This window comes from Meriones unguiculatus, chromosome 10 (assembly GCF_030254825.1).
Source record: "Meriones unguiculatus strain TT.TT164.6M chromosome 10, Bangor_MerUng_6.1, whole genome shotgun sequence".
In the NCBI taxonomy this organism is placed as follows: Eukaryota; Metazoa; Chordata; class Mammalia; order Rodentia; family Muridae; genus Meriones; species Meriones unguiculatus.
In genome coordinates, this window is record NC_083358.1 from 86,987,750 (window position 1) to 87,009,084 (window position 21,335).

The 21,335-nt window shown below is 35.6% G+C and overlaps 1 protein-coding gene across 4 annotated transcripts in view; it reads right to left on the reverse strand.

Annotated features, from left to right (window-relative positions):
* Positions 1-21,335, reverse strand: part of Dpyd (dihydropyrimidine dehydrogenase) — a 925,939-nt gene that overhangs the window by 655,106 nt on the left and 249,498 nt on the right. For all 4 annotated transcript variants that reach the window (XM_060392818.1, XM_060392819.1, XM_060392817.1 and 1 more), the window contains exons 6-7: positions 12,329-12,525; positions 4,706-4,787 (exon numbers count right to left, since the gene is read on the reverse strand). In XM_060392818.1, the coding sequence (XP_060248801.1) occupies positions 4,706-4,787; positions 12,329-12,525 (279 nt within the window). The remainder of the gene's footprint in view (positions 1-4,705; positions 4,788-12,328; positions 12,526-21,335) is intronic.

The window sequence follows — 21,335 nt, forward strand, 5'->3', positions numbered from 1 at the left end:
AAGCAAATTGATAAGGCCAAGTAGACCCTGAATGTGGCCATTGATTTTGTAAATGGAGACTTATCCTACTCCACTTCAAAAATGAGTCTGAAACAGCTAATACTCAGCAAGTGTTATAGTTTACCTGTGAGGAATGTCAACCTCAGTAACAATATTTGTATTACAAAGAATTCTGACTTCCTGTAGATCCTGAGAGTGACTCACGCTAAGATGACACCATGCAGGCTGGGCAGCATACACAGGAAATGGTCAGTATGCTGGTGACTCCAAGGTTCCCAATCTGCAGAAGGTGGACTTTGAACTCATGACTGTGGACTAGCCACTTAAGAGAAGTTTAGCTTTGAAATCATGACTGTGGACTTGCCATTTGAGGAAAGTTTAGCAAGCTCGGTTGTTACATGTGAGCCTGTTTATCTGCACCCAGAGAGAAAAACAGAGAACTGCAAGTTCAATCCCTCCTCACAGAGAAAAAACAAGCAGAAAGCCTAGCAAGTTACCTTGGGAATTGACAGCATCATATTCCTGACAGATAAAGTCTCTATTATGAGTCATAGAAGAACTGTATATATCAATGAAAGAGTAATGACTAGAGCTAGCATGCACAGACAGCCAAGAGCAGAACTCTCTCAAATATACTGCAATCTATGACACATTTTCTCTTAAAAGAAGCCTGTACCACGTTTTTTTTTTTTTTAAACTCTGAGTTATATAATAAACTACTTTTTCTTTTGTAGGTTTAATAATAAAAATTTTAAGGTCATTGGTTTATCTTGAATTCTATGTTTTCAGAGAGTTAACAAGAAGTTTTAAAATGTAAGAATAAAAGGAAAACATAAAGATTCAATCAGCTATTAATGAATGAGAAAAGACAAAACTTTGAGAAATCGTTCTTTTAAACATAATGTTAACTATGAAAACCAAAGCATGGTTAAGCAAGAACCTAAGTTAAGAAAATACAAGTTTAGAAATGAGAAGGCAATTAAAATCAGAAGTATTGAGAGAGATAATTCTGGTGACCTCAGAAAGGCCATATCAAAATCTATTCTAATAATTTTAATAGTAATAATAAAATTTGCCTAGAAAACTACACACTGGCAAAATCTGTACTGAAATTCAGTTATGGAAACTGCGATAACTTTGGAAATACTTTAGAAAATGATTGAGATTTTGCCTTAGAAGAAGTCTTCTTCTGAAGCACCGACCAGGACGCATGCCTGGACAGAACCTCATCCGCTGACACATACGTAAGTGATGGATAGCTTGGTTTTCATGTGGGTCCCTTAAAAGGTGGAGTTGGACTCTATTGACTGCTTTTGGATCATTTAAAACTAACTGGACTGCCTTGTCTGGCCTTAGTGAAAGAGGATGTGCTTAGTCCTGATGAGACTTGCTGTGCCAGATGGATTGTTTTGGGGAGTGGGCTCCCCTTTTTCTGAAGAGAAGGGGGCAAGTAAAGGGGAAAGAGGGTAGAGAGGAGTGAGGAGTCTGCAATCAGGAGGTAAAAATGAATAAATAAGTAAATTTAAGAAAAAATAAGAAAGAAAAAGTCTTTGCCAATTGTAAAATTACTCTGAAAATCAATATGGCAGTTCCTCTGAAAACTGGGAATTGATCAACCTCAAGGTCCAGAAATATATCTTTTTTAGGAATATAATTAAAGGATGCTCCCTCTTACCACAGGGCATTTGCTCACTATGTTCATAGCAGCTTTATTCATAATAGCAGAAACTTGAAATCACCTAGATATTTCCCAACCAAACAATGGATAAAGACAATATGGTGAATTTACACAATTTAATATTATTCAGCTTAAAAAAAGAAAGAAAGAAAGAAATCTGCCCACAAACAGATGGAACTAGGAATAATTATCCTGAGTGAGATAAGCCAGACCCAGAAATGCAATCATGGTATGCACTCAGTTATAAGTGGATATTAGCTATAAAGTAAAGAAAAAACATGCTACCGTCCACAGACCCAAAAAAAGGTAGGTAATAAGAAGGACTCGAGGGGATTACAGGTGGGAAGAGGAAACAGAATAGACTGGGGACAGGTGGAAATGGGAACAGGAGAGATCACTTAGAGCAGGTGAAGGGAGAGAGTACTGGGAGACATGACTGGAATTGGATAGGGAAGTATCAGGAGTAAGGTAGACACCTTGTCCAATAAAAACTCTCTGGGATCTATGAGGGTAACGCTAATGAAGACTCCTTGTAATGGGGGATATTCAGTCTGAACTGGCCATCTTCTGTAACTACAGAAGGCTTCCAGTGGAGGGATTGCAATGCCAACCCAGCTACAAATCCTTCAGCCAACGATTTGTCGTGCCTACAAGATATGCTGGGGGTAAAAGTGACTCAGAACTTGTGTGCATGGCCAACTAAAGACCTGTCCAATTTGAAACCCACACCAGCAGAGAAAAGCGCATGCCTGACACTGTCTGAAGCGCCAGGAACCAAACCGGATATCACAGGCACCTAGGATAGAACCAAACATGACTGGAAAAAAGTCGATGAAATGCTTCCTAGTAATATTCTGCTATATACTCTTAGACCAGAAACTAGCATAATCAACAGCAACTGATGGGAGCAGATGCAGAGACCCTGAGGCAAACATTAGGCAGACCTTGGGGAATCCTGTGGAAGAGAAAGAGAAAGGATTGTAGGAGCCGGACAACAAGAACATGGCCCACAGAATTAACTAAGGGTTTTAGGGGGCTCACAGGCTGAAATAGAAATCATGGAGCCTACAAGAATCCAACCTCTGTGTATATTTAATGGCAGAGTCCCTTGGAGTTCTTGTGGTTTTCCTAACAAAGGGAGCAAGGGCTATTGCCGACTTTTCTGCCTACTTGTGAGACTCTTTCCTTCCTACTGGGTTGCTCCACCCAGCTTTGATATGAGGGTGTGTGTCTCATTATATTGTTATGCATGTTTGGTTGATATCCCACGGAGGCCTAGGAGGCCTACTCTTTTCTGAAGGGAAAGGGAGGAGGAGTGGATCTGGGGAAGTGAGAGTGTGTGAGGAGAGGCTGGGAGGATAGGAGAGAGAGGAAACTGAGGTGGGGATATAATATGTAAGAGAAGACTAAATGAAAAATCGAAATATCTAAAACGGTGATGACTTTTTTGTTCAACTTTCTAAAGGCAGTATTTCAAAAATACTCCATGCAAATATAGATAAATTTTACTCAAACAAAGTTGCATACTTTATGAACAGATACTAACAAAGGATTATAATATTGCTAGACATGGTCAAGGCTACCCGAATCATAAGATTAGAAAGTAATATGGTTGTAGATAAAATGTGTATTTTCTTAATACAATTCTTTGTCTAATTTTATGTCCTCATAATTTCAAAGTAATGACAATTGTGTTTCCTGTGGAAAAAATCAATTATTTAACCTCCTGAATTCTGAGGTTATAGGCATGTGCCATTAGCCTTTTTCATACTGCTTCCAAAATTCTTTAAAACAATTTATCTTTGGCTGATAAAAACATGGAACATATTAATTTGAAGTTTTAATATGCAATACTGTGCTTATTTAGTGAGAATCAGGTAAAAATTTAATTGAAAATGGAAGACATTTTAAAAACTTTCCAGAATGCACTTTATACCTAGCAATTCTTGTCAAAAGCAATTCTCACACTTCAGGTTGTATTGTTGATTTACTTAATTATTGAGATATTAAAATCTCAGAGTAAATATTAATTCAGAGTATGCATAGAGCATTCATAAATCATCTATTTAACACTGTAGTTTTTAACACTTATTTTTTGATGTTGTGCACATCCATATTGCATTTTTGTGATCAGAGTATTTGTTGGTGATTTTGTATGAAGTTCATAATTCAACCATATTAAATAATATATAAATAGAAAAAGCGCAAAAGTCCAAAATAGTGTTTTGGTTTCCATTTTGATAACTTTTACATTTTCTTAGTAAAAGCAAAATTCATGAAAAGTTTGCTACTCACTTTTCAAAATATCTTATGGAGAGAGTAATTATGCAAATCCTGATATATTAATAAACAATTGTGCTTTATGGAAAATTACAAGTTTTGAAAAAAGCCAGAATAATGTTCAACTGAAGATGTAAAGCCACAGAATAATAGTAGTAACAGAAAATTAGGGTGTCTAAAGTTATATTCTGGAAGTATACCCTGTCAGCATCTTGTCTATCTTTAAAAGAACATAATATTTATTGAGCAAAGCAATAAAACATAACTGTCATCTTATTTCTCATTAATTTATTGCTTACGTTCAGAAAAAAAAACAGATATGCAAGACTATCATGATGCACCTAATAAAGAAAACAAATATCTGGGAGAAATTATAATCCAAATGTTGAAATGCCAGTGTTTCAGAGTGCTCACAACTTGCCTGAACAAAACGCAATTAAAGAAGCCAATCCTTCCCTTGGCTGCACTGAACCCCTAAAGCTATTTAGGAATTTGTTTCTTACAGACAATTAATCACATGCAGGTGTGCCAGATGAGAACTATTGATTGCCCTTTTCCAGGCTAGTGGCATTCAGACAGTAGACAGACAAATGCCCTAAGCAAGGGAAAGTATCTTTCTGCTAGGCCTAAAATAGCTTTTTAATTGTTCATTCCTAAAATGCACAGCATTGGCTGTTAATCTCCAGTGTGAAGCGTTTCCCGTTTTCTCTCTACAGTATACAGACAGATGTTATGGCTCATATTCACCTTTACACCAAGGTCCTTCATAAGCTCAATCTCAAAATTCACGACATCATATGGCAGCCGAAACTGAGGGATTTCAGAAGTGCTGAACCAGAAAGAAAAGAAAAGAAAAACAGAAAAAGGGAGAATTAGAGTGAAATGTATCAATCTAAGGGAAAAAAGCACAATGTTTATTATTATTATTAATCACATTTTATTCACTTTGTATTCTGACTGTATCCCTCTCCCTTATCTCCTCCCAGTCCCTCTCTCTCTCTCTCTCTCTCTCTTCCTCCCCTATGTCCCTACTCTAGTCCACTGATAGGGGAGGTCTTCCTCCCCTTCTATCTGACCTGACCTTATCAGGTCTCATCAGGACTGTCTGGATCCTCTTTCTCTGTAGTCAAGTAAGGCCACTTCGACAGGGGGCAGTTACCAAGGGCAGGCAACTGAATTCATCCCAGCAACTGCCCCTGCTCCCCTTACAAGGAAACCTCCATGTAGACTGAGCTGTCCACATATGAGCAGGGATCACAATATGTTCTTATTGGTCAGCATTAAAAGGACAAATAAGCACCTGTGAATATTTTCATTGTATGTAACCAAGTAGGAAAACAGCAACATTTCCCTGCCACAGTGAGATGTCCAATGCATTAAAGCTAATATAGAAGCTAATATAAAAATAGTCAGTAGGAAAAAAAAAAAAGCAATTTAGTCAAAAGCAGTTCTAACACTTCAAGTTGTGTTGTTGATTTACTCAATAATTCTATGCTTTTAAGATATTAAAATCCCAGAGTAAATATCAATTCAGAGTATGCATAGAGCCAAATTTTATATATCTCCACACACATGCAAATATATAATTTTCAGCATTTTTTCTTTATTTTGTTAATGATCATGCAAACAGATGTGAGGAACCATCTCACTGAGGTTTTGATTTGAATTTTTCTGATGACCCACTTCATTCAGCTGATAGACACTCAGAAATTCTCCTGTGAGACAGAACAAAATTTGATTGCCTGATTTTGACTTCATTGTATTTATAAACAACTCCTTACAGAACATATGTTGTAAATATTTTCTGCATCTTTATAAGTTATTCTTTAAATTAGCTTATTGTCTTATTTGCTCTGCATAAATATTTTAATTGCATTTTGACCTCAGGTTCCTGTATCTTTGAAACAATGACTAAGCAAATGTCATACAATTTATCAATACTTTAAAATTTTCATAGTTTCTGGACTCATCCTTAAGTTCCCTATCCATTTTGAAATAATTTTAAGGACTAGAAATTTCTTTTTATTATTTTGCATGTGGATGCCAAATTTGTCCAGTACTATGCATGGAAAACACAACCCTTTCTACATTTTGGCACAATCATACTGTTTTCTTGATGTCCCTTTAAAAGACTGGCTGCCTACAAATGTATAAATTTATTTCTGAGTTACAAAATTGTGATTTTTTTCTAACCCCCATGTATCAGTTTTGAGTTTTGCCTGTTTTGCTTTATGTTTTAGGTTGGGGTCAAGTTTGATCTTTTAGAGCATGACTGTTTGTTCTGTTCAGATTCTTCTGTGCTTCAATTTAAATTTTAGAATATTTTTTTATTTTTGAAGTCAATTAGGATTTTATAGGGATGATATTGTATTCTTTCAGTAGCATGAATATTTTTATGATATTCTTCCAATTCATAAATGAGGAATGTCTTCATTTTATCTTGTTCTCTTCAGTTCTTTCATCAATATCTTATAATTTTACTTGTATAGTTATTTCTTTACTATTCATTTTTATTAGTCATATGTATTTCTGTAGCTTTTATACTGTGGCCATATTTTTATATGCCTTTTGGATAATTTGTTGTTAATCTATAGAAAATTGACTGCTTTTTATGTTTTTGTCTTGTTTTGTGAAACATCACTGACTTTGTTAATTAGCTCTCAGAGTTAGATGAACAATAAGACAAGAGAAGGAAATAAAAAGAATACAAGGACACACTTGGGAAAAGAAGTTGAAGTTTGCCTGTTGGCAGCTTATATGATTCTCCGTATAAGGGAATCTAAAGGTTCAGGTTAAAGCTCTGAGTGGGGATGGTGGGATAGGAAGAGAGTAATGGGTTAATGATCTTAGAACCTGCAATTAGATTTAGAAATTCTTTGACCATCATTTTAGTCACAGTTATCAGAGATGTTTTTTGTCATTATCTTGGTGCAGTTTTGATGTTAAGTTTTACCTCATATAATGCATTTAATGTGGAAATATTGATGGTAAAAAAAAAAATAAAGATTTCTACAAAAATTTGAACTGAAAAGGATATTGAGAAAACTTCAGGGAAGACATCACGCCCGGGGAATTTTGATGAGAAAATTTTTATTAATGATTCAATTTCTGCAATATTTAATGGTTTATTCATCTTTTCTGCTTCGTCATGATTCCATTCTTTGTAAGACATATATTTCCAGAAATTCAATAATTTGCTATATATTATTTTATTTTATTTTTATGTATAATCCATTATTATAAGTCCCCCTGACTCTTTCTTTGGTAACAGATGCCACACCTTTTATGATCAATAGTATTGTTTGTTTTGTCCTATGTCCCCTTCCCTTGTCTAACTAAATGTTTCATTCTTTTCATTCATATTTCCAAGAAAACAATGCTGTATTTTTTGTTTGTTTTTGTTTTTCCAATCTCTAGTTCATTTCAATTTTGATTTTTATTATAACTTTACTATTTCTGTTCTTATGCAAATTTTAGAATAAAAATTTTCTTTTATATTTTTTAGTTATATCTTATATGATTTATTCATATATATATTTGTATATAGATATATGCTGAACACGAATGTCGAATTGGTGCAAAGTGAGGTAACAGTACCTGAAGAATATTCTGTCAAATCTAATTGTGTGGGATCACTTCCATTATTTTCTTTATGAATGTAAAGAAATATTACATGAGAATAATGCAATGATTTTATGCAAAGAAACAATCAATAATGTCCTGTTTCACCAGTGTGCTCTGCACTTATTTTTTCCTGACAAACTGTATATTTGGTCTGCTGTCTATTTTCTGACTGTCCATCAATAGGACTCAAACCTAATGAGAAATGACCCTTTGCCTTGATCTTTTGGAATCTCTTTGTGCAATCATCAGCCCATCATAGGTATTCTAAAAAATATTGAAGGAAGGGTGTGAGGAGGAAGTACGAAATATCTAGAACTACCTAGTCATGAGTGACTTGTTGAGAGGGATTGGATTCATTTCTTGGTACAGGAGTTATGGAACAAGTACATATAAAAGACTTATAGATTCTCATTTGGAAACCAGAAGAAATGTCTTCGACAAAATCAGTAAGGAAGCCAACAGAACCACTTGACAGCTACTATAAGACATGACACACAGTAGATGTCATAGGTAGACGTATGAGAGGACTGTATAAAAGTGCCTATTCAGCAGGCACAACTTCAGGTACACATAGCTGATTTCCATGTATTCACGATGGATGGCAAACTCAGGTGAAAGGGACACAACAGCACTGCAAAGCTTAATGAACAAAATGACCAGGATGTAAATACAGGAGTCGGATATTCAGGAAACAAAGAGAATTCTTAGAAGACATGGAATTTTAAGTAATTACACATATCTATTTGGAACAAAGGGAATAAATGGCATAAACCCTCATGACTGTGGAAGGACAAAAGATAATTTGGATATAAATGTTTATTTTTTATTCCCAAGCTTGTTGTACTTAGGAAAACAGTTACATTTTTCACCTTGTGTTCTTTTAACAATTTAAAGTTTTAAAAATTATGCTTGTTTGTGGTGACCATAAATCCTTCACTATAGTCAGAAGAGTGACAGAAACATGGAAAAATTGCCTTTCTTCTATGTTTATGCATATCAATAACAACTATTTTCATTTTATTTTATAGCATATATCTCATGTCAAAACAATGGTTCTGTTTATGATTGGATAAGTATTGGGCCTTAAATTTACACTGTATTGCACTCTGTAAAATAGTTTTTACTGCTGTAAGTATTTCACCAAGAAACAGTTGCATTGCCAGTTAACATGAAATAATACCCACATATATATATGTAACAATACAGTAACATTTGATAGAACTAAAACAAAGACCAGTGTTTCCCTGAGTATGCCATTTAATAAATATGCTATACCTAGTTATTATTTTAAATAAAATTTAAAAATCAAGAAATATATACATACATGTATATTCAATAATATCTTCCATCATTAATTATGCATACCCAGACTTGGTTTGATATGTATTAGGCTGTCCTTAAACTACACATCCAGCTGAAAATGACTTTGAGCTTTTGATCTTCCTGCATCTCCCTAACAACTGCCACTGTTAGGGGAGTACAGCATCATGTTCAGGTACCATTTAAGTTTTTTGTCTCTTTTTCTTTTCATTTTTTGGAACTTAACACAAACATGTATTTGTTTTGTTTGTTTTTCAAGACAGGGTTTCTCTGTGTAGCTTTAGTTATCCTGGACTTGCTTTGTAGAACAGGCTGGCTTCAAACTCAGCAAGATCCACCTGCCTCTGCTTTCCCTAGTGCTGGGACTATAGGCATGCATCACTGTGCCCATGAGGCATCATTTTTCTAAACTAGGACATAGACACTTTTATTAGTTTTTTTTTTTTTTTTTCTTTTAAAGAAGTCTTGGCCTGGAGAGGACAGGAACTCCACAAGGACCAAGTATATCTGGGCACAGGGGTCTTTTATGAGACTGATTCTCCAAACAAGGACCATGTATGGATGCAATGTAGAGCCCCTGCTCAGATGTAGCCCTTGGTAGCTCAGTATCCAAGTGGGTACCCTAATAAGGGGAACAGGGACTGTTTCTGACATGAACTCAATGGAGGGCTCTTTGACACCTCCCCCCCCCCCACCAAGGGAGGAGCAGCCTTGCTAGGCCACAGAGGAGGACTTTGCAGCCAGTCCTGAAGATACCTGATACACCAGTATCAGATGAAAGGGGAGGAGGTTCTCCTCTATCAGTGGACTTGGAAAGGGGCAGGGATTAGATGATGGAAGGAGGGTGGGATTGGGAGGGAAAGAGGGAGCAGGAATACAGCAGGGATACAATGTTAACAAACTATAACTAATATTAAAAAAATAAAATGTAAAAAAGATTGTACAATTAAAAAAACAAACATCAATTTGAAAGAAAATAAACATCAGTTTAACAAAAAAAAATAAAGAAGTCTTGGCTATACAAACGCAAAAATTACTAATAACATAATATATCCACTGCAAAATCAAAAGTGACTAAATGTTTTGAGTACAACAGGGATTCAGTCTTGGATATATTTTACTGTCTCATGTGATTCTTTTAAAAGTGGGTGATTTTCCAAATCTTCTAACAGTGATCCAGAATGCTTTTACCATAAAGGATAGACTTAATACTGGGTATTGTCCTTAGGAATCAGAAAGACACAAAGCAAAGAGAAAAAAACAAAATTTCAAAACAAACAAACAAAAAAACCTGCTTAGTAATGAATTTCAAGATAGTCTTTCCTACTAAAAATGTTCAAATATATAAAAACAAACATTTAGTGCTAATTTATATAAATCACTCCACATTTGAATGAAAACTAACTACAGAGATGCTAAGAACCATAATCATGTACTAAAATTGGCAACCCATAATAATTCACTGACAAGGCAGCTTCCATTTTCAGAATCTTGTGAAAATGCAATTAAGGGGCAAAAAGATTTTCCCTCATCTACCAGGGTACACAACAATTATGCTCATACTTTTAAAATTAAATCACAAATTCATTGATGTGTATAATTGAAATAAAAGAATATGCAATGTTTATATATATATATATATATATATATATATCATTAGTACATTATGCTTTTCCTAATTAATAAAGCTGGAGTGAAATGATACTAAAGAGATAGCCAGCATCCTACAGCAAAATAAAAGAGAAATTTATTTCCTCAGAAAAAAACTTAACCATGAGGAGTCTTCAATACTGATAAATAACAAACACATAAAAAATTATTTATTGACCATTGGCATGATTTATGCTTTTGGTGCTGTCTATGGAGTTACCCTGTTATATGAGGCTTTTGTTTGGAGAGTCAGGTAGTTTTGTTTAATGAATCAAATAGTGCGGTAAAGTACCTTATCAATACTTATATATGATCCATACACTATATTTTATTTCAAGGAAACAGACTTTGATAATTTCCTATTACATGGAGCGATCACAAAATTAACTGATCAATAGTAAAATTTATGTATTTATTAGACATTATATAAATATCAAGAAATATAAAGAGTATCATAAACCTGTCAACATTAAACTTATTTTCTGATTATCAAAGATGATAAAGTTGTTGTGCACTGAATAGTTAAGTAGCTACAGAAAACTTAAGTGCCAATTATAGAAACATAATCCAGATGTTTATAATTAATAATTTGTGAGTTTTAATACAAATCACTTGTAAATATTAGCAATGATTTGATTGATATAATAACAATATAATAAACTTCACATCCAATATTTTTGTTATTTTCTACCAGCTGTTTTAAGCAATATCCATTTCTTACTTCAAATAACGTTTATTAGCCTAAACATAATAGTTGTCTCTTCTGAAAGCCTATTTAAGTAAAGCAAGCTCTATATTTAACATTGGCCTCTGCATCTGAAATTTGTTGATACAGAGTGATCAGTTTCTATATTCATGTATAGGTCTGCATGAAAATAAAATAATTATGCAATTTAATCTTAGTTCACAATAATATAAACTCATACTAAATGATAAATAAATACTAGTTGTAAAAACACTATGAAATGCACTCTGAAAAGTGAAGATTGATGACAAAGCGGTAAAAGGTAAAAAAAAAAAAATTAACATGATTGTACATTGAAATGCGTGGGCAACGCTTTCTTTTTTTTATGGAGAAAACCGTGAATTCTCCAGTCAGTATTCTAGGTAGCTGAGCTTTCTTTCTGTCTAATGCCATGCCTGTTAGATATCTTTCCATCATACAAAATATTTTAAGGGTTAAACTATTTCTCACATTTTGTTTCTACCATCACAAACTTTTCCCGAGATCTTCAACTTAAAAAAGACAGAGAAATCCATGTACCTTTCTTGCTTAAATACAACTTCAAAAATTCAGCTGAATGAAATCCTCGGAATTTGAGCCTTCAGGGAAAGAACGTGTAATATAAAATGAGCCTGAAGTTTCTCCCTGACTGTAAAACGTCCGCACCGGGACTGCTTTACTTCATTATTTTTGACACTTAAAACACAAAATATAGGCAGCTCAGTATCCATGTGGGTGTCCTAGTAAGGGTAACAGGGTCTGTCTCTGGCATGAACTCAGTGGCTGGCTCTTGGATCACCTTCCCCTGATGGGAGTGCAGCCTTGCCAGGCCACAGAGAATAATGCAGCCAGCCCTGATGAGACCTGATACGCTAGGGTCAGATAGTAGGGGAGGAGGACCTCCAGTATTGGTAGAATGGGGGAGAGGCCTGGGAGGAGATGAGGGAGGGAGAATGGGACTGGGAAGAGATGAAGGAGGGGTACAAAGTCGATACAAAGTGAATAAACTGTAATAATAATAAATACATAAACACAAATAATGTAGGCATTACCTTAAACCACCAACATAGTCTTGTTTTTCAAAAATGGTGATATCAGAATATCCCAAACGAGCCAAAAAGGAAGCGCAACTTATACTGGCAGGCCCAGCACCAAAAAGTGCAATTTTTGCCGAGTAGGCTTCCGGCATATGCTCTGGGGAAGGCAGCGATGGGCTTCTGATCTGTGGGATGTTCATTGCTTTGAACACCTATGGAGAAATCAATTGTGGTGATTAAACTTTTAAATTAAATTTTACAGCCTCAAACACATTTTAATGTTTCAACTCATAATTAGCGCTTTAATTAGTAATGAAAATCGCATATTCCATATAAATTCCATATAAATAAGTTGTATCTTATTAAATAGATGGTGAATGACTGACTAATCTCAACCCCTGAAAGGCCTTCAAATATAAGGAGAACCTCTAGGAAGCATTTCTGGCTCACTTTCCCTACTCCCAACTCTCAGCCATTTTAGATGCTCCTTCTTTGAGCTCTCACAGTATAGTTTGCACACGTAACTGCTTTACAATCTTGGTATTCATGTGTTGATTTTTCATGTCAGTCAGTGGAATGCTTTTTGCTTGAGTGAGAAGATGGTTCATGTGTAAGGAAGCAAATTACCACAGAGCTACCAGAAGCCAACACTAAGCTGGTACATAACGGTCACTGGATTTAGTAATCTAGTTTTTTATATCTACTTCTGACTATACCCGAATTGCTTCAGACGTACAGGAGAGCCGCTCAAGCAAAGAGCCAAGGCTCAGAGGTGCCGAGCTCTAAAGAGTAGTCTAGAGGTCAGGCACTCATTCTCTAAGTGTGTCTGTCCCTACTTAGTTGACGGGAGAAGAAGGCCCTCCGAGAAACTGTCAAAAGGACTTGGCTCAGGACACCCAGCAAAATGATCTGTTGAACAGAGCAACAATGTTTTGGAGTACAGGATCCCAATGACCTCGAGCAGAAAAAGCACATATAATTAACATAACTCCTAAGCTGCACAGAGAGAAAACCAAGGGTCTGAACAGAACCTCTACAATGCCAAGGGTGCCTGGCAGGGTGGCTGGTCACTGGGTTCTGAAAGCCTTCACTCGAAGTAAAATCAAAGAAAGGCAATTCCACCTGAATCTACTGAACCATATATCAAAATACATATAATCAGGTCTTAAACTTATTTTCAATCACACAGCAGAGTGACAAATTTTATATATAATATATATATACAATGTCTTGCTTTTGATCAGTACATCTACACTGCTAAGAAATATATAAATAATGAAAGAAGTATGTACATAATCTAATGAGTACAGTTAGCATACGTACACCTGTCAACAACTATGATCATTGCATCGGCAAATATATAAGAAAGAGTATGAACTCCCAGGAAATAGAAGTTTGTCAAAACATAAGCAAAACTTTAGAAAGGAAAAAGCATGATTTTAAGTCTCATGTATCTAAAAACAGATAGTATAAAATAAATAAACATTTATTAATTAACTAGGAGATGGGACCATTAAAACTCTGTTCTGAACAAGGCATGGGAAATATATAGGGAGGTAAAGATAGAAAAAGATAAAAGAGGCAAAAGAGAAAAGAATAAAGAAATCCAACCAGTGGATAATTGGATTCCTAAAAGCAAAGGTGACAGAATAATAGAAAAACTAATACCCAAAGAACATGACATGAATTCCCAGAATAAAAGGATACACGCAGAAATTTAGACAAACTCCAACAAGAAAAATGCCAACAAAACCATGCTTCTTAACATCAAAGTGTTGGAAATCAAAGTATTAATCAAAAACAGGACTTAAAATGAGCAAATATTAAAGAGAAATATCAATAACTGAGAACGTGAGCAGCCTTTTCCTAAGAGGAATGACAGCAGCCTGGTAAGCATAAAATATTTTTTGGCCAGCAGAAAATCCTAACATCTAGAATCCTCTTAGGAAATAAAAGTATCTTGAACATGAAAGTGAAGTAAAACTATTTTTTTTTTATGAAATTTTGTTGGCAGTCAAAATAATAGCAGTCAAAATTGTTTTTGTAACGTTCAGGGAGGGAGAATTAGTTTTCTTCAGGGATAAGATCCTGAGAGGTCTGTCCACACACATGAATACATGGGCCTATAGGCACGCTGCTTGAGCTCATAAGGGTTCACACACACACACACACACACACACACACACTTATACTTGTACATGCACACACAATTGAGCACACACAGATGTGTGCACACACATACATATACATGTACACACACCTGCACACATACAAGTATAAAACTTTAAAAATTCCAGAAGGGAAGGACATGAATTTGAAAGGAGGTCACAGAGGGTGTTAGACATAGCTATGCTAATAAGGACCTTGTACTCACAGATGAAATTACGACAAAACAAGTACATTATTCTTCCAGGAAAATTAATATTACATTAAAATATAAATGTATAAGTGAAAGCAAGGTAAAATTGGTTGTGGAAAGTAATGATGTCTCTCCTGTGGGATTTCAAGTACTATAAAAACTTACTGTAGTAGGGCCATAGAGTATAAATAGTTGCCATATAATAGATCCAACCATTGTCTATGTGGCCAGTGTGTTAGCTATCACACTCTACTGAAGTCAGAGCACATTTTCTATCCCGATAGTAGCTACTAACCCCAAACAAAAGGAGGAGTAGGTAATTAACGAGGAGGTTTGATATTTAAAACAACCATCCCTTCAAGAGAGATAAAGGTGAGAAATACTACAAATCACTGCAGATGGGTAGGAGAGAAAAAAAAATACATGTTGTAAATGAAAGTGTAAATAACATGAAGTGATTATCCCCACTAATAATCTAAAATACAGTTAAAGTATTTAACTGTATTTGCCACAGAGCTACCAGAAGCTTGCACAGGTACACACATTTAAGCTTGCACAGGTACACACATTAAATGGAAGCGGCTGAAGGGTCTAAGCTAACAATAGCAAAGCAGAGGAGAGTTGTAAACAGATGCTATCTTTTTTCCATTCCATTCTATGATTTTGGCATATTTGTCAAATACCAGATGTCCATAAGTGTGTAGGTTTATTTCTGGGTCTTCGGTTCGGTTGCATTGATCCACCATTCTGTTTATATGGAAGTATCATGCAGTTTTTATAAATGTTGCTCTATAATACAGCTTAAGATCAGGGATGGAGATACCTCCAGAAGATCTTTTATTGTAGAAGATTGTTTTAGCAATTCTGGGTTTCTTGTTATTCCATATGAAGTTGAGAATTTTTCTTTCCAGGTCTGTAAAGAATTGTGTTGGTAATTTGATGGGAAGTGCATTGAATCTGTAGATTGCTTTTGGTAAGATGGCCATTTTTACTATGTTAATCCTGCCAAGCCAGAGCATGGGAGATATTTCCATCTTCTGATATCTTCTTCTAATTCTTTCTTCAGAGACTTGAAATTTTTTTCATACAAGTCTTTGACTTGCTTGGTTAGGGTTTCACCAAGGTACTTTATGTCATTTGTGTCTATAGTGAAGGGTGTTGTTTCCCTAATTTCTTTCTCAGCCCTTTTGTCTTTTGTTTACAGGAAGGCTACTAATTTTTTTTTTTTGAGTTAATTTTGTATCCGGCCACTTTGCTGAAGGTGTTTATCAGCTGTAGGAGTTCCCTGGGAGAGTTTTTGGGATCACTCACGTGTACTATCATATCATCTGCAAATAGTGATAATTTGAATTCTTCCTTTTTAATTTGTATCCCTGATCTCCTTCAACTGTCTTATTGCTCTAGCAAGGACTTCCAGAACTATGTTGAAGAGATATGGAGAGAGTGGGCAGCTTTGTCTTGTCCCTGATTTCAGTGAGATTGCTTTAAGTTTCTCTTCGTTTAGTTTGCTGTTGGCTATAGGCTTGCTGTATATTACCTTTACTATGTCTACATATGTGCCTTGTATCCCTGATCTCTCCAATACTTGAATCATGAATAGATGTTGGATTTTGTCAAATGCTTTTTCAGTATCTAAAGGAAATTATCGTGTTTTTTTTTTCTTTCAGTTTGTTAATATGGTGGATCACATTGATGAATTTCCATATATTGAACCACCCCTGCATACCTGGGATGAAGCCTACTTGGTCATAGTGGATGATATCTTTGATGTGTTCTTGTATTTGGTTTGCAAGTATTTTGTTGAGTATTTTTGCATCAATGTTCATAAGGGAGATTGGCCTGAAATTCTCTTTCTTTGTTGAATCTTTGTGAGGTTTAGGTACCAAGGTGACTGTGGCTTTATAGAATGAGTTTGGTAATGTTGCTTCTGTTTCGATTTTGTGGAATAGTTTGAAGAGAATTGGAGTTAGCTCTTCTTTGAAGGTCTGGTAGAATTCTGCGCTGAAACCATCTGGTCCTGTTGGATGGGAGACTTTTAAGGACTGCTTCTATTTCCTTGGGGGATATAGGACTATTTAATTGATTTACCTGGTCCTGATTCAGCATGGGTAAGTCAAATCAATCAGGAAAATTTTCCACTTCATTTAGATATTCAAATTTTTTGGCATATAGACTTTTGAAGTAAGTCCTAATGATTGTTTGGATTTCCTCAGTGTCTGTAGTTATGTCCCCCTTTTCATTTCTGATTTTGTTGATTTGGATGGTGTCTCTCTGCCTTTTAGTTAACTTGGCTAAGGGTTTGCCTATCTTGTTGATTTTCTCAAAGAACCAGCTTTTTGTTTCATTGATTCTTTGAATTGTTTTATTTGTTTCTAATTGATTGATTTCAGCTCTGAGTTTGATTATTTCTAGCCATCTACTCCTTTTTGGTGTGTCTGCTTCTTCTTTTTGTAGGGTTTTTAAGTGAGCCATTAAGTTGCTTGAATGAGCTGTCTCGAATTTCTTCTTGAAGGCACTTAGTGCTATGAACTTTCCTCTTAGCACTGCTTTCATTGTGTCCCACAAGTTGGGTATGTTGTGTCTCCATTTTCATTGAGTTCTAGGAAGACTTTAATTTCTTTCTTTATTTCTTCCCTGACCCAGTTGTCATTTAGTAGCAATTTGTTCAGTTTCCATGTTTGTGTAGGCTTTTTGCTATTTCTGTTGTGAGGTCCAGCTTTATTCCATGGTGATCAGACAGGATACAAGGGATTATTTCTTGTATCTGTTGAGGCTCGCTTTGTGACAAACTATATGGTCTACTTTGGAGAAGGTTCCATGAGGTGCTTAGAAGAAGGTAAATTATTTTTTGTTTGGGTGTAAGGTTCTGTAAACAGGCTGGCATCAGATTATCGGATGTGAAATAAAGATGCATTAATGTTAAAGAATATGTCCTACTAACAAACACACAGGTGAGATTGTGGCCATTTTGAATCTGTATGCATTTAATCAGACTTTATAGTACATACAATGAACTTAACAGAAAGACTAGATTAGGGCAGGGATGTAGCTCAATGGCAGAGCACCCATCTAGGGTGTGTGTGTGTGTGTGTTAGAGAGTGAGGAAAGATCATATGATGTATCAGGCATTCCCTTACCATTCTATCTCCAACATTTGATGACCAATAGAAGTATAAATAACATTGGAATATTCTCATGTTGTGGGCATATTTAATAGATCACCCATCAGGGATGTCTGTGTTCAGTAACAACAACAACAACAACAAAAGCTGCTTCTTTTTTTTTTTTTTTTTTTTTTTTTTTTTTTTAGGGAACACAGCCAATGATCAAAATAAAGAAAGGTTTTACTGTGACTGAAGCTTTATGACTAATGTATCTACCTGACTTCCTGTAGGCATGTGTCATTGTACCAAACACTGGGACTGAATTCTGTCACTCAGAATACATGAGCCCCTTTCAGTTGCCTCCTTGTGGAAATGAAGTAGCATAAGCAACAAAACCTAGAAAGCCTGGTCCTTACACATTTCTCCATTTGAATTCGAATCCTTTATTTTCTTTTACCAATGATGCCTGTGGTCTTTGTTAGAACAGAACATTATAAAGAACAGACAATTTTCACTTCATCTTTTTGTTTCCATGATTCCTATACGTAGAGTGTCATTTGTTAACCTTAAATTTTTGTTATTTTTTATGGCATGTATATTTCAGAGTGGGACATACATGTACCATGGTGCACACCATGTGGAGGTCAGAGAACTTTTGGGATTCAATAATCTGCTACCAGGATGTGGGATGTGGGGATCCAACTCAGGTTGTCAGACTTGGCAGCTAGCAATAAAACTGCTTCTCACCATCCATTATGCCCAGTCTTTCTCTTTACTCATGAACTTTTAAGGAGTTGCAAAATTATGTCTTATTCTTGGCTGTAATTTGTAATTTTCCAAATTATAGATATGCTTTCCAGTGTCTCAGTGAACTGTCTAATTAGCATCCATTGCCGCTCTTCCTGTTGTGTGTGCACTTGGATGTTTCCTTCCATCACATAGGTCTTAGGAACCCAAAACAGGTCATCAGCATCCATAATGAGAACATATGCCTCCTGAGCCATCTGCTCACTCTCCAAATGAGGTTGCTGTTCAGTTTGAACACAGAATTTTATGTGTATGTGTGTGTACCTGAATGGAGTTATGTACCACCTACATTCCAGAGCGTGAGAAAAGGCAAAAGGTCCCCTGAAACTGGAGTTAATGATGGTTGTAAGCTGAACTTAGGTGCGAGGAACTGAACCAGGTCCTCTGAAAAGGTAGCCAGTGCTCTGAACCACGAAGCCTTCTCTCTAGACCTCCAATTATTTGAGTCAATATTTATATTTTCACTGTATTTATTTCTAGTCCCTATGATTGATTATTTTATAAATCATTAATAAAATGTAGTTGAATTATATCTTCCCAAAATAATATTTTTATATAATTTCCACAAATAAATATTTAAAATATTCCTTTAATATTGATAGTGGAGTATACAGTTTATTTCATTTAGGAATTGAATAAATGCATATTTGTTTCACATTCAGTTGGGTGCTCTTAGCTTTATGAATTAATAATTATAAAATTTACTTTGCCATGTTAAAATGTGGTCTTTGGAAATTAGATTACAAATTTAACAGACTTTAATAAAAATATGTATCATTTTTACAATAATTATCCATTATAGACTTTGTTGACCATAGAATGGTGTGTTTGAGTATTTAAGTATTTTTTCTACCTAAATTTATTATATGTGAAGCTAATATGTAGAAAGCAAATAGAATAGGTTCATGTAATATTTTCCTTATTGTATTCATTTAAAAGAAAAAAAAACAGTTTAACACTAAGACATTAAGCATTTCCCCCATGGTTTCTGGCTAATGGTATGCAAATAAAGTATCGGTTATTTAATAGTATTCAATATGTATAAATTCTAGCCTAAGGATATTTTATTTTAATATTTAAGAATAAAAATGTAAATTCTCCTTTAAAAACTATGAAATACAAATATTTAGCTAAGACGTGTTTTGGAGATCCCTGTTAGAACTCAGCATATGGCTTGAGGCTTCAGCAGGTCAGAAGGAAAGCATGTGAGTGCACCCTCCTAAGTATACATGCCAAAACGTAAATGGTCAGCCTGACCTTTGCAACCAGAAGCCGTGACTACACAGAATTCAGATGACATTCTACACACAGCCCTGCTCAGTACATTAATTTACAAAGAACACCCTTGTCTCCTTTGTTTCTTTTTATACTTTTTAACCTTATATTGCAGTAAGTTTTTGCCCTTAGAACAAAGGGGGTGCTGTAATAGTTGGCTTGGGTCAAAGTTCATGGTGAATGGTATTGAAGACATCGTTTTACATATCTCATTCTCTATCTATTTGACTTGCAATGAGGCTAATGATATCACATAGGAGTAACTTTGAACATTAAATGAATTAGTCTATTCCAGATAACACTCTCAGAAAGGGATTAGTCCCACAAAAATAATAGTCATGTTCTGAGATAGAGTATATTTTAACTCAAAGTGCCCAACATAAAAACAGCTACCCAAGCAGATGCTGAGACTCATAACCAAACTTTGGGAAGATGCCAGGAATCTTATGAAAGAAGGGGGAATTAGTAAGCCCTGGAAGGGCCAGGAGCTCCACAAGGAGAGCAACAGAACCAAAATATTTGGGCAAAGGGGTATTTTCTGAGACTGATAATCCAACCAAGGACCATTCATGGAGATAACCTAGAACCCCAGCACAGAGGTAGCCCATGGCAGCTCAGTGTCCAAGTGGGTACCCTAGTAAGGGGAAAAGAACTGTCTGTGACATGAACTCAGTGGCTGGTCTTTGACAGTCCCCCTCCCCCCCCCAGGGGGGCATAGCCTTACCAGGCAACAGTAGAGAACATTGCAGCCAGTCCTGATGAGAGCTGATAATCTAGGGTTAGATGGAAGGGGATGAGGACCTCCCCTATAGGGGCATGGGGGATCTGAGGAAGGGATGGTGGGATTGTGAGGGAATGAGGGAGGGGGCTACAACTGGGATAAAAAGAGAATAAAATGTAATTAATGTAAAAATTTCATTAAAAAAAACAAACCACCCAGATCCAATTATTCCAAGTCAAATTTATGAAAAAATAGGTTTTTGTGTAACTTTGTGAAAAACATACTAAAAAGTTACCTTACATCAAAAAATGAATGAGTACTGCTGTTGATCTACATCCAAACAGAATTTGGTGATGCTACTATTCTACATTTTTGTCTTTTGGTATTATAAAATCTAAATGTGCCTCTAGAAATGAGATGTTGATTTCTACCTTGCAACATCAGCTTGGGGAATGTGATTAGGTAGTGTGGGTCCAGAAGGAGAGGAACATGAGAAATTGAAAGAGTTTGCATTAAAGTAGATAGACAGACAGACGGACAGACAGAAGGACGGATGGCTGAAAGGATGGATGGATGGATGGATGGATGGATGGATGGATGGATGGATGGATAAGTAAATAAAGCAAGTAAGCATTTTCTACATAGGGAGATATAGACAAAAATCATCATCTAAGAATCAGAAAAGCAGGTGTTCATCGGAAACTAGCCAAGCACCTTGATCTGGGATTTCCCAGGACCTAATACTGAAAAATCTGT